Genomic DNA, 13723 nt, shown 5'->3' on the forward strand with positions numbered 1-13723 from the left:
AGACAAGAGATAAAGCAAGAAAATGAAAGACAATGAGACAAATGAAGAAAAGGAAACAAAGCAACGGTTACAATATAAGTGCTAGTATATCACTAATATAAATAAACCATCAATGAAAAGAAATGTATTGAGGGAAAATTGTAGTCCATAATATTTCTTAGTGTTTCTTCCTCTCTCCCTCCGTACCTTCTCAATAATTATTAATTTCCACATCACGAACCAGCAAGTTAGGCATTACAGATTACAGAAAAAATCGACTTATTTCCAGAAAATAATGATTCAAAACCCTCGCACTTGCACAAAAGTAAGTTAGGCATTACAGTACAGAAAAAATCGACTTATTTCCAAAAAATAATGATTTTGCACTGAAGTCTGTGGGCGCAAATTCCACGTGAAGCATGAAAATGTTTGGAAGTACTCCACTTTAGATGCTCACAGCCAAAAAATATTGACCACAAGCCTGCCGCAAATTCCAGGTCAAGTATTGTAGGATTTGAGTTGGATCCCTTTGTGACTTAGGCCTACAAATTTGACTTGGTATTTTACGCCGGGTTCGCTCGTGGCATTTTAATCAAGTCTAAGATTCGAATACTTTTGGGTGCAAACAATTTTTTAGGACCAACTCTACTAGCAAAGTTGAAATCTTATCCGACCCGTATGGAGGAATGCTTTACATAGGCTCGGAGTTTACTTAACCGTGGGTGATTTGGAGTGGTCAGAGATTCAAACAACTTTGGCACTTTGCTAACAAATGTGAAGGCGTTTTTATAGTATTTACGTGTCTGAACAAATTTTAAACAATTTTATATGTTTTTTTTTGTGTTCGAATCGCTATCAATCTGAACAGAAATTGAGATTAGTAAACTAATTCGGAACCTGAAACACGAGATTGAATCTGGTGTTTCAGTAATTGCCATGCTGTCAAAATCATGTTTTTGTTTGATCGAAAAACAAACCTAACGATAATATGAAAAAGGAAACACGAAGGAAGTGATGGTCAATGTTGATTGTAACTGTTTCAAACGTAGGAATACTGTCTTTACAAAGGTCGGTGTGAAATGGGTGAAACCCACTTTCTTTAATTTGATTCAGTCAACAAGCCGAAGCCATGACTCACATGTTTTTTTGGGGGCCACGATACACGCACCCATCTATTTTATGTTCTTTTTTATTTGCCACGATTTCACCTAATTTCCTGAATAAAATCTAAATCTGGTAGACCAACGTCGTGTTCAGCATGCAACCATATGCACTTCCTAATTATACGGGATAATTATCTTCTGGTGATTTTCTCTCATTAATTACAATACATTATTACTTTGTCTCCATAAACTGACAACTCTACTGTCCGACCCTATCAAGCTACCATTTTGTACCCCAACCTCTCATTCTGTCAATCAAAAGTGTTAAATCAAACGGTCAACCCGTCACGTGCACCCCACATGCCATCTTGAAATTTTTTATCCCACATTTTTTCACATCAACTAGAATGCATTGTCACTTTGCCCCCATCAACTACAACACATTGTCATTTTAAGATAGCATGTGAAGCGCACGTGACGGGCTGACCATCTGAGTTAACGCCTTTGACTTACGGAATGAGAGTTTTTGGCACAAAATTGTAGTTTAATAAGGTCGGGCAGTAATGTTGTCAATTCATAAGGGTAAAGTGACAATATGTTGTAGTTGATGGGAAAAAAGATAATTACCCCTAATTATATAGAAAAATTTCACTTAATTTTTTTTTAATTGTTACCGCTTTTATAATTATTCCATAAATTTAAAAAACTTTCAATTTAGTGCATTAATCTTTAAATTTTTTTCAATTTCACCACTTGATTAGTATTTTTTTCCAAAATACTTATGTTTTTCTTTTAAGGTATATTTTTTGCAAACTTCGTTAAATCCGGACTAAATCTTTGAAATTTTTTTCTTTTTGTTTCCTAAAAATTAGTGTGGGTATTTTTAAGACACCCCTATATTAAGATATAATGAACAATCATAACGGATAGGTGAAATTAAAAAACTTTAAAAAATAAAAACACTAAATTGAGAGTGTATTTTTTTTTTTTTTTTTTATGTCTAAAGAAGTAATTGCAATGTAAAATTTTCTCTAATTTTATATTTCGAATTATCAAATTAAATTTACATTCAAATATTAGCATAAGTAGTGCATAACCATGACCAAAGGCTAGGAACTTGTGAGAATCTTCGGGAAGGAGTTACAAAAGTAGATAGTTGTGTACTTCTTTAATTGGCTAATCTAGAACAAATATCTATCACTGTTAACGTTTCTGAAAATTTGGATCATTCGAGCCCTTTTCCTGCACTTGTAAACAACTTTTTTGCTGATGTCATTTGGTTTTAGCTCCCCATTATTAGTGTTTGCTTTTAGGTATCATGATTCTTCCATTATGTAATATCTCTTCTTTTTTTTCTTTTTTTCATTTCGTGACAAAAAGGAAGAACAGTTTGCTCTTTGCTTTATGATTGTTGACTTTGCTCTTTGATGCTCAAAATCTTATTATCGTATTGAGTTTTCTTTTTATATATAATTTTGTTTCACATACGCTTGATGAGTTTGAGTGTTTTGGGAAACAAAATCTTCTTTAATGAAATCAAAAGAATTCTTGTTTAGTGGTTTGATAGGATTTTCTTTTTTTCTTTTTTTCTTTTTTTCTTCTTATCGTTATAATGTTTTATTAAGTTGTAATGTTGGAAGTTTTGTTACGTGTGAAGCTTGTTAAGCTTTTAGCGTTTAATTTGCAAATTCAGTTTTCAAATATGTTTGGTTGTAACTTATAGGTCTAGGTTTAAGTTGATGTAAAATTTGATCTAGGACAAGAATTTAGGCTTGTCTATGTTGTCTAGCATGCATAGACCTAGTCAGAGTAAACCAACTATATTGTTTGCTTCCGATAGCAGATGAAGCTAAGTTTGGTAGCATTAGAAAAATGACCCAAAATTTTATAATTTTGTAATTCACGAAACTTTTCCAATTTCAATGTTTATTGGGTCAAAATGAGCTATTAATATTAGTTTGAAAATCTTGATCACAGATTAGCTCATTCGATGCAAGTCTAAACAAAAGCATATTGATTAAAAGATCGCAAAAGGTCTAAGAGGCTCTCATTTGCTGTAGGGCCGAATGAGTTGAAGATTGCAGTTTGGCATGATCACTCGTTCGCTAGCTCGTTTACATCAGGTATGAACGTTGCCAGCGAAAAAGTGTAAAACCCTAACCAGTTAAGTCTAAAAGTCTTATTTCTCCCTATCTATTTAATCCTCAAAACCCACAACCGGCTATTTTTCATCATTATTGGAGAGGTTGTATATCCTTCTTGAGCCTAAATGGTTCAAAACTTTCTTCTTATTTCATCCTTAATTACTCTTAACTACAAAAACGCCTACAACTACTGGAGTTTCAATTTTTGAAGCAAACAAGGCTATTTCGTGAAAGTGATCCATTTAGAATATTGCCAAAGGTTATGGAGTCAATGTTGTACGTGGGAGGTGATCGTGTTATTTACTAAGATTACAAGATTAGGTCTTCAAATTGCAAAGGTTTTGTAAGTAAAATAATCTGTAACACAAGTTTTCTATAGTGTATACATTTTGAATTGGCCGGCCATAGACTGGTTTTACTATTTGAAGAGTTCTTCAAATAGATTTTCACTTCGTTACCAAAATCTTTGTGTCCTGTGTTGATTAATTTACTACTTTATTTGATTTTGGTATTGATATATGAGGTGTTTAGTTTTTAAAATTGATAAATTTATTAATCTTGATTTTTTGATTTTTTTTTTATTTTTGATTTTGATTTTTTGATTTTTTGATTTTTTTTTTTTTTTGAGCAGCAACAACTTTTCTTTCAATGACTAGAAAGTTTCAATGCGTCAAAGTCTGAAATTCCCATTAATTTTTTTTTTTTTCGAATATATTATATTATACTACAAACATTTCAGTCACAGTACACAATTTGCAGGTACCTCTTACATGACTAGAAATTCGATAACACAAAAGAATACAACAAACAAACGGATTTCTTTGCAGGGATCTGCTATGTATTTTTATGTTGTTCATGCCTACTAGACAGTTGATTTGTATTATCATGAGTTGGATTTTTTTAAGCCTTCTCACTTGTATAAAAGTTTCCTTAAGAGGAAACCTTGGAAACATCTTTGCTCGACCTATTGTACTTCATGTGGCTCCTCACAAGCTGTCCGGCCGCCAGAGCCGACATCAGAGACAGCTCCCCAGCAAGGACAGAGCCGGCTACAATGGTTGCCAGCAGCCTTGCGTTTGATCCTGGCTCCTCTCTGTTTGCACCCTTCACCCCAAGCAAGTTCAAGCATGCCGACTGTGAAGCAAGCTGTGTACCTCCTCCAACTGTACCAACCTGAAATTAAAAGAAACAAAAAAACACTTCAAAATATTGTGACTAAAAAATATTAAATTATCGGTTATCTCAAAAGTTAAATTAATAAAAAAATAATAATAAAAAAAATAAATAAATTTAATTATTTAATCAACATTTAACACTCTCTTTTACATGTAAGTTTAAACTCATTTTAAATAAGAAAGGTCCGTAACATATTTAATTTAAATCGGATTAATTGATAGAGTCAAGTCCGTCCTAGTCTTATAATCATTAGCTCTATACCATGATACATAACTACTTGTATTAAAAATTTAAGCCGAAAAGCCTTTTATACTGCCGTTACCGTTAATTGGATTTTCAAATCGCACGTTTTAAAATTGTTAAAAATTGTTAAGGCGAAAGATTTAGGAAAGCAATGGGGGATGAGAGAAAAAGGTGGAAATTTTATATACCTCAATACAAGGCATGGTGACAGAGACGTGGAGATCCTTTCCATCGTTGACAGCTTCCATCATGGTGATACAGTGAGAACTCTCGACATTCTGAGCGGGGTCTTGGCCGGTGGCTATGTAGATGGCAGTGACGATGTTGCTGGCGTGGGCGTTGAAGCCGCCGAGAGCTCCAGCCAAGGCGGAGCCGGCGAGGTTTTTGAGCATGTTGAGCTCCACCAAGGCTGCCACGTTGGTTTTGAGGACCTTCCTCACCACATCGCCGCTTATGAGAGCCTCGCAAACAACGGATTTTCCCCGCCCCTCAATCCAGTTGACGGCGGCTGGCTTTTTGTCGGAACAGAAGTTACCGGAGAGGCCGATTACGTCCATGTCCGAGAAATCTTTCTGGAGGAAATCGAGGATGTTCTGGACGCCTTTGGAGATCATGTTCATCCCCATGGCATCCCCCGTACTGCAGCAGAATCTAATGTACAGATTCTTACCGGCAATCGCGCACTTGATGGTCTGGAGCCTCGCGAATCTGCTGGAGCGGTTGAAAACCATGGACAGAGTGTCGAAGTTTTTTGGGTCCTCCAAGAAGAATTTCAATTCCGCAGCCCTTTGGGCTGTGGCGAACCTGACGACCGGAGCTCTTGTCATCCCATCTTTCAAAAGCACGGCGGTTGCGCCGCCGGACAGGTGGATGGCCTTGCAGCCCCTGTTGGTGCTCGCCACCAAACAACCCTCCGTGGTGGCCATCGGCACCGAGTACTCCCTGCCGTCCAGCAAGAGCGGCCCGGCAATTCCCACCGGAATCTGAACGTAGCCGACGGGCATCTCGCAGCACTGACCCAGTATGGACTGGTAGTCGAATCCCTCCAGCGGCAGCCCAGCCAGGGACTTCCCGGTCACCCTCTGCACCGCCTCCCGCCGGATCACCGCCGCCCTCTTGCAATCGCCCAGCTTCGTTTCCAACGAGTACGACGGCGTCGTCCCCGCCACCACCGCCTTTATGATCTCCTCGTCCTCTTCGCTCGCCAGAGTCTCCACCACCTGGGGTGGAGGCGGTGCGCAATCGACGCCGCAAGGAACCTTCCGGGCGTCCTCATCGAGAATCAATTCCTCGGCGTGGTTTTTGTCGTAGTCGGCAGCCCAGACATCGGCGGAAGGGCGGAAAATGGACTGGACAAAATCGATGCCGAAAAATCCGAGGAGGTAGATGAAGGAGGCGACCAACGCGACCAACGCGACGATCTCGGATAAATCGACGACGTGGAGGGGAGTGGAGTTGCGGATCTTCTCCCGCCACCGCGTCAGCAGGAAGTAGACCACCGAGAAGAAGAGCGTGAAGAACACCGCATTGGTCAAATACAGAGGCAGAGGCAGAGCATCCGACGCTCTGGGCTCCTTCTCATCATCGACAACCACTCCCATTTTCATCGGCGTAGTGGGTTTGTTGGTCGATCGCCGGCGTACGTCCATCGTGAAATGAACAGAAACTGCCGGCGCACTGGACTGCTGTGATTGAAGGTGGAAATGAAGGCGTTAGCGCAATCCAACGGAGAGGGAGGAGAGTTGACTGTGTGTGTGGATTTGGGTTTTTGTTTGAAGAGAGCAAGCGAGAGTTAAGGGCTATTTATAGCAAACGCCGAGGGTGGTTGGATTTTGCTTCGTTCCATTTAGTATTCCAGTGGTAGAAAGACCAGGTATCATGGCTTCACACGTACGAGGAGGGAGCTAGGAAGTAGGGGGTGTCGGTTGGGTTAACGAGTAAAAATGGTTTTGGCACGTGTGAATCGGAGAAAGGAATGGGGTTTAGTCAAAGGTTTTACACCTACTGAACCTTTCATTCCCTTTATTGTCTCTTTCCTTCCCATTTCTTGCCCGGCTCCCCCTTTCCACTTTGTCTCTGTCCTTTCATTTTCTTCACTCTCCCACGTAGACTGCTTATTGTTTTCTTATGATTTACTCTTTTTATTTTATTATATAGATTCTTATGGTTTACTCTTACTATCATATCATTTCTAATGTATTTTCCGCGATTCTATGCATGAATTTTGGTGCACAAATAGGCTTTGTTGACACCAAAAAAAACACCCAATGTTATTACACTTACAGCTCACCTCCCTAAACATGGCTCTCTTTGTTACCTATATACTAAGTGAAAATTACATAAGTAGGTTTGTTGGGAATGTTTTCAAGAATTACGTGAGAAACGATTCATTTAGCAAGCAGACTTTTATTTTTACAATTAGTAATGTGGGAGGTTTTCGAAGCGGGCTAACTTTGAAAATATTGGAGCTACTGTTGAATGTCCAATAAGAGAAAGTTCTGGCTTTATTGATAGGTAGAGTAATAATGGGTGAATCTCCTTCTAAAAGGACAAAAGGAGAGAGTTTTGCAGCCATAAGAATAAGCCAAAATCAGCAGACAGCAGCAGCAATAATATTGTTGCTGTCTGATATGATGAAGGGAGAGGATCCACAGGGAAATAGGCAAGCAAATGGCCTAATCTGTCACACCCAAAGAAGTAACGGGATAACCTTTCATAAACTAGACCCAAGCAGAAGGTGTAGAGGTTGATGCATGATTAATCTAAAAGAAACATAACAAAGGAATAGCATACCAAAGCTAAGGAACAGAGCTAGGAGAAGAGCAATGAAAAGGAAGGAGGAAAAACTTAGAGCGCTCTATTAAGAGACTATTTGGGTGTGCATTTGAGGGCTCTAAAAGTACGTTTAACACTTAAAAAATTCATTTAAAAAAAAAAAATACTCGTTTGATTGCTCTCAATCGCTATCCGCATATCCTAGTGCGCCTTTTTAGCCCATTTAGTGATTTTGAAAATGTTTTGAGCTTGTTTTTAGTGTTTTGGGTCTGTTAAATGAAATTCATATCCTTATTCCACAATATTCCAGCTTAAAAATAACAAAGAAATACAAACACTTCATAATAGTTCATCCAAAAATATATATATAAAATTGTAAAAAGCGGTTGTTCAAATATAAATTTAACAAACATAAGAATTATGTGGATGCGTTTGCTTGTACAACCCTAGTAGGTAGATCATTTGCAAAAAAAAAAAAGAAAAAAAAAGTTGTTGGAAGTAGGTAGAGATGAAAAGGAAGTGAGACTTCATGCTTTGCTGGCTATGTGCTATGGATTTGTATTAAGTATTTGTATCAAAATCTATTTAGATAATTTATTGTGACATCTACTTGATGGTAAGGAGTTTTGGTATGTTTGTTAATGTGTTTTTGAAGTGTTTTTTTTAAAAAAAAAAAAAAAAATTCTAATGTGAGATAAAGATGAAAAATTGTTTTTATATTTTTATAAATATTCTATGTTATAAGTTATTTATTAATGTATTTATCTTAAGAACCGAAGAAGAAAAAAAAAATGGGGCACCCTTATTCAACTCATATTATTAACTAGTCTAGTAGTCTGGATTTTGTCCTCTTCGTTGGTGTAGCCAATAAAATTATAATTTTAAAACACAAACTCGAATGAATAAATAATAGGAAAAGAGAAGTAGGTGAGCAATATTAAAATGACACAAATTTCTTTCAAATCAATTTGAACATATTCTAATAAATGTCAGTGTCATTTAACGTGTTTGAATTTTTAAAAAATCAATGTTTGAATTCTTAGGTTAATAGCTATAATGGCAATAAATGACTGTTAATAATATTAAAAAAAAATTCTCCTAACTGATTTGAAGGAAATTTTTGTCCGTATATGAAACAATCAACTATCGTCTTCATTCACCTATTAAAAAAATGTATATTTATTTGTTGTTACGTGGAAATCCAAGGGAAAATCATAAATTATGCTATAAAAAAATTAAAAAAGAATGGACCATCCAAGGAAAAATGATAATTTATTGAAAACTTGCAACCTCTAGTTTGAAACAGCAGCTTTCACTTAATTCCAATTACCACGTCAAATAAATAATTAAATAAATCACATTCAAATACTACCTGCTCTTCTGCTTTCTATCTTTATCCAAAGATGGAAACTTGATATAAAAATAAATGATAGAAATTTTCTCTAAATCGGTCTGAAAGATATATCTTTCGGTTTATGTAAAATAATGTTAAGTGTCTGTAAATATTTAAAAAAATATATTAAATTTAGTTTAAATTAATAAATTGTTATTAATGAAATTAAGAATTTAATGTGCCTTTTAAATATTTATAGATACTATTTTACATGTATTGAAAGATATTTTTTCTGGACTAATTTAAAAAAATTTATATCTAAAAATAATATAAAATAAATATAGCAAATAATTGGTTGCACGAGGGTCGAGGACCACGAAACGCGCATGCAAAACTTAAAGTAAATGATAATATTAATATGATTTTGACTTCTTTTTTTTTTTTTTTTTTTTGACTTGGAAATTAGAGACATAAAGTAGTAAGTCAAGACAACAAGAAGAGGGAACTTGTACGTCTATTTAATCCATTTTTCTATGTATGGCCGTGACTAAAGAGGGTTAATTATAGGTTACCGCTTACTTACTGTTATTGACCGACAACTCACTAGAATAAAAATACAGTTTCAACGTCAGCTTGGTTCGGTAGGCAGTAGAAATGTTTTTTTATCGATTAATTGACTTAACAAATTTTTCAAGTGAAATTTAAAGTTGATCTGGTAGGTTTTCTTATTGTTTTGTTATGTTAATTTGTAGTTGTCATTTTAGTCTATGTTCTATGAATTTATTTTTTCTTTTCATTTATAAAACATATGATTTACTGATTCTGTAGTTACAAGGAAGTTGATAAATATTAACCTAAAAACTTGTAACTGACAATTAACCAACTAAACAAACTACCTATTAACTGATTAGAAACCGATTATAGATGCATTTTTTACGATAACATTTTGAGGCTTCGGGAGTCCCCCAAGGACTCGGATCCTCTCCAGTCCATAATGGACTAGAGGGTATCCAGTTCATGGCTGAGATTTCTTTAAAGAAATCCTAAAGCCACAAATGTATCACGTGTCTTCCTAATAAAAAAATATTAATTAATACTTAAAAAATAAAAATAAAAATAAAATAAAAAATTTCGTTTGGCCCATGGGGGTGGCCGCACCACCCCCATTGGGCCTGAGGGTGACTTTGGCCACCCCCAATGGCCAAACTAAAAAATAATAATAATAATAATAATAATAATAATAATAATAATGGGTTGGCTCTTGGGGGTGGCTGGACCACCCCCGTCGGGCTTAGGGGTGGCTTCGGCCAAATAAAATAAAATAAAAATTGTTTGGCCCTTGGGGGTGGTCCGGCCACCCCTGGCCGGCCATTAGGGGTGGTAATGGGGTGGTTCGGCCACCCCATGGCCAAGGGATGGCCAACCACCCGTTATTTTCTTATTAATTTATTTTTTATTTTTTTATTTTAAATAATATTTTATTATTATTTTTTGTTAGTGGGACATGTGTCCCATTTGTGGCTATAAGATTTCTAATAAGAAATTCTAACCATGAACTGAATATTCTTCAACCCATTTTGGACTGGAGAAGATCCTAGCCCCTTATTAGTTCCGCCCCTTACTATGAGGTAAGTACAACCTATGTAATTATGTCACTTAATGAAATTATGGTTATCGAAAAAGAGAGACGATGCTAGTAGACAACTAAACTATGCATAAACTAATTAGCATCACCTAGGAGCGTACAATCAGCTGCGGTAGCGGTTATTTTCTTATAAATTACAATTAGTTTAGGCGGTTATTTTCTTATAAACCGCAACTGGTTTAGACGGTTATTCCATTTTAAATAACCGCAACCGCAACCAGTGGTTATATGGTTATTGAAGAGCAGTTATTAACCGTTTTTTATAAATAATTTCATCATTTCTTTTCTTTAATATTAAACTTCAAATTTGCTAATTTAAATGAGAAATAATGTTCATATTTCATAATACATTGTTAATTTAAACTATTAAAGTATTAATTTCATTATTTATTTGTGATTTATCCAATGGCGGAGCCACATGGTACCTTGGGGGTGCCACGGCTCCCCCAAGGATTTAAAATTTTTTTTATTTTTTTTATTTTTTTAAACATATGGCACCCTCAAACTTAACACACATCACATGTTTGATGTAATATCTCAATGATGTGTAGTTGGTCAAATTTCTCTTGTTTTTCTTGGAGTGATTATGGTCAGAGACCGTAAAGTGCAGTTCTAAACACTTTTTTTTTTTTTTTTTTGTATTTCTATCTTTTTGATATAGTGTCGAGTCTGTCGACATGTTATATTTCTAATATATTAATTTCAGCACGAATTTATGAACTTTTATAGATATTTTTTGTGATGCATATATTATGTGAATTACCAAATTTTTATAATAAAAAAAATTTTTAGGACGGAAAAAAAATTTTTAGCGGCACCCCCAATATAAAATAGCTGCCTCCGCCACTAGATTTATCTCATATCTCAATCTGAGACTAGTTTCCTCTGCAAGGCTTCTTTTAATATATATATATATATATATATTACAAATCCGTGTGAAATCAAAGAGAGCTTTGGAGTACGCTCACTTACGCATTTTTGTTTAGGTTATCGAGATTATCGATTCGAGATTTTTAGAGGTGGAGTCATTTTTAATAATTTACTTCAATTCAGATGTTATCATGACTGGTCAAGTAGCCTTCCTTTTAATGTCCAAGTGCCCCAACCGCCTAGGATATGGCCTCCTAGAGGTACATAGTTTAGGTGTTATAGTTAACCACTAATTAATTAGTTGATAGGTGTATTGAAAATTGAAAAAGATGTACCCGACGCAAGTTGAGGATGTCACATTAATTAATTAATGAGTATAATTTGATTTGCATATTCTTTGTAGACAGCTAAAAAGGCACAAACCAAAGCGTTGAAAGCTCACAATTGTCATAACATTGGTTGGATGTTGTTATCACAATGACTGAATAAAGTTGCAACCTAGCCCAACAAACTTATCCTAAATTAAATATCCCAACGAAGTCAATAAACCCAATAAATTCTTTACTTAACATCCCAACAGTATCGATAGAGATTCTCAAACAAATCTAGGTAATAAAACAAGAGGTTTGATACGAACACAACACAAATTCAACTCATGACCAACTTTTCTCCTACGTGTAAAAAAAAATTGAATTTTAAACCAAATAAATTGTCTCTGTTCCAAATTTTCAGAATCACATAATCCTCTCTATCAAATTTTTTATTTTTTAAATGGCACGTACGAGAGAAGTTGGCCATAAGTTGAATTTATGTTGTGACCTTAACATTTTTCATAAAACAATAGGAGGCAGACATGATAGATCTACCTCTTCTGACTGGTTTTTTCTTTCCTTCTTTTCAAGTACAGCCTGTTTGTTTTTCATCCAGGTTCTTCAATACCCAACTCACAAAGGTCTGAATTGGCTGGCCAAGGCCATTTTCTCCCATCAAATTGTGGAAATGGCATATATATATATATATCCACAACTTGTTATAAATGAGTATGATGGACAAATATGTGAATCTGATTGTCACATCCATCCTTGTTTTATACTCATAGTCAGCATAAACTCATTACTCAAATAAAATATAAATAGATTTGAGATAGTGGAAGCGATATGAGGAGACGAGAATTTTGGGACAGTTAGGTGTGCAACTAAGAATTGCTCTAAGGATTATATTGTGCTCCAGATCAAGCGAAACTAAGATTTTTTCACGTGGGAGTCTGAACTTATGTAAATAAATAAATAACTAGATATAGTTATTTTATGTGTATGCACGCGTTCATGTAGAATAACAGCAGACGAGCCTTAAACTTAATTTCATACTAAATCATAAGTCATTACTTTATACGAAAGTTAAGCATCAAAAATTTGATTTTTAAAAATTTTTGGGTTTAGCCCTTGGGGTGGCCGAAATCCACCCCTAAGTACCGGTTGGGGATAGCCGAAGCCACCCCAATGGCCCTAGGGGGCAGTTGCCAAAACTAAAAATTTCAAAAATCAAATTTTTATGAATTTGGCCCTTGAAGGTGGTTGGGCCATGGGAGTGGCTTCGGCCACCCCCATGGCCCTAGGGGGTGGCCAACCACCCCCTAGGGCCATGGGGGCCACCCCCAACCGGCCCTTGGGGGTGGCTTTTCATGTCTCAAGTGGGGTGGCCGGCGACTTCATATACTTTTATTATTTTGTTTTATATTTTATTTTTAAAATTTAAATAATATTTAATTATTTTTTAATTAGTGGAACATGAGGCAACTTTTAGCCCCTGGATAAGATTCAATGGCTAAGGTTTTTTCAAAAAAAAAAAAAAAAAAAAAATTGATGTGCAACCCTATCCGAAAAAAAGTCCTAGTAGATTATCAATCGAATCCAAGGAACTAATAAATTATCAATCAAATCCAGTAATAAAAACAACCTGTTTGTTTTTCTTATAGTCAACTTGATAAGGCCCGAACCTGTAGCAATGCCTTTTTTCTTTTTCTTTTTTTTTTTTTTTTTAAGAGAAATGTTAAGGGTTAATATATATTTGACTCATTTCATCTTATAAATCAATCATTAAATTTGTGGACTTATGTAAACTCTACATAAATCAATGATAGACCCCACAAATCTAATGGTTGATCTATTAAATTTGTAAGAGTATGTATATAAGCAAAATATAGATAATTTATTGACCCTTAACATTTCTCTATTTTATATGAGAAATGTTACGCAATCTAAATTTTATTCTCAAAAATTGGTTTCCAAATGATGTGTCACCATCCATCAGTTGGTGACACACTTTCCAAAATAATAAATTTCATAAGATGACGACACATCATTTGGAAACTAACTTTTGAGAGGAAAAGTTGGGATGTGTGGCACTCTTCATTTTATATAACCTGGAACTTCTTTAAAGCATGACCTTTTGGGTT

At 35.4% G+C, this 13723-nt stretch overlaps 1 protein-coding gene across 1 annotated transcript; it reads right to left on the reverse strand.

Moving 5' to 3' along the window:
* Positions 1-3909: 3909 nt before the first annotated feature.
* Positions 3910-6747, reverse strand: LOC132166922 (3-hydroxy-3-methylglutaryl-coenzyme A reductase 1). Its single transcript, XM_059577780.1, has 2 exons — positions 4834-6747; positions 3910-4399 (listed from the first exon to the last, which is right to left on the reverse strand). The coding sequence occupies exons 1-2, from the start codon at positions 6292-6294 to the stop codon at positions 4157-4159; spliced, it is 1704 nt and encodes a 567-aa protein (XP_059433763.1). The 5' UTR covers positions 6295-6747; the 3' UTR covers positions 3910-4156.
* Positions 6748-13723: the final 6976 nt, after the last annotated feature.

This window comes from Corylus avellana, chromosome ca1, assembly GCF_901000735.1.
Source record: "Corylus avellana chromosome ca1, CavTom2PMs-1.0".
Lineage (NCBI taxonomy): Eukaryota > Viridiplantae > Streptophyta > Magnoliopsida > Fagales > Betulaceae > Corylus > Corylus avellana.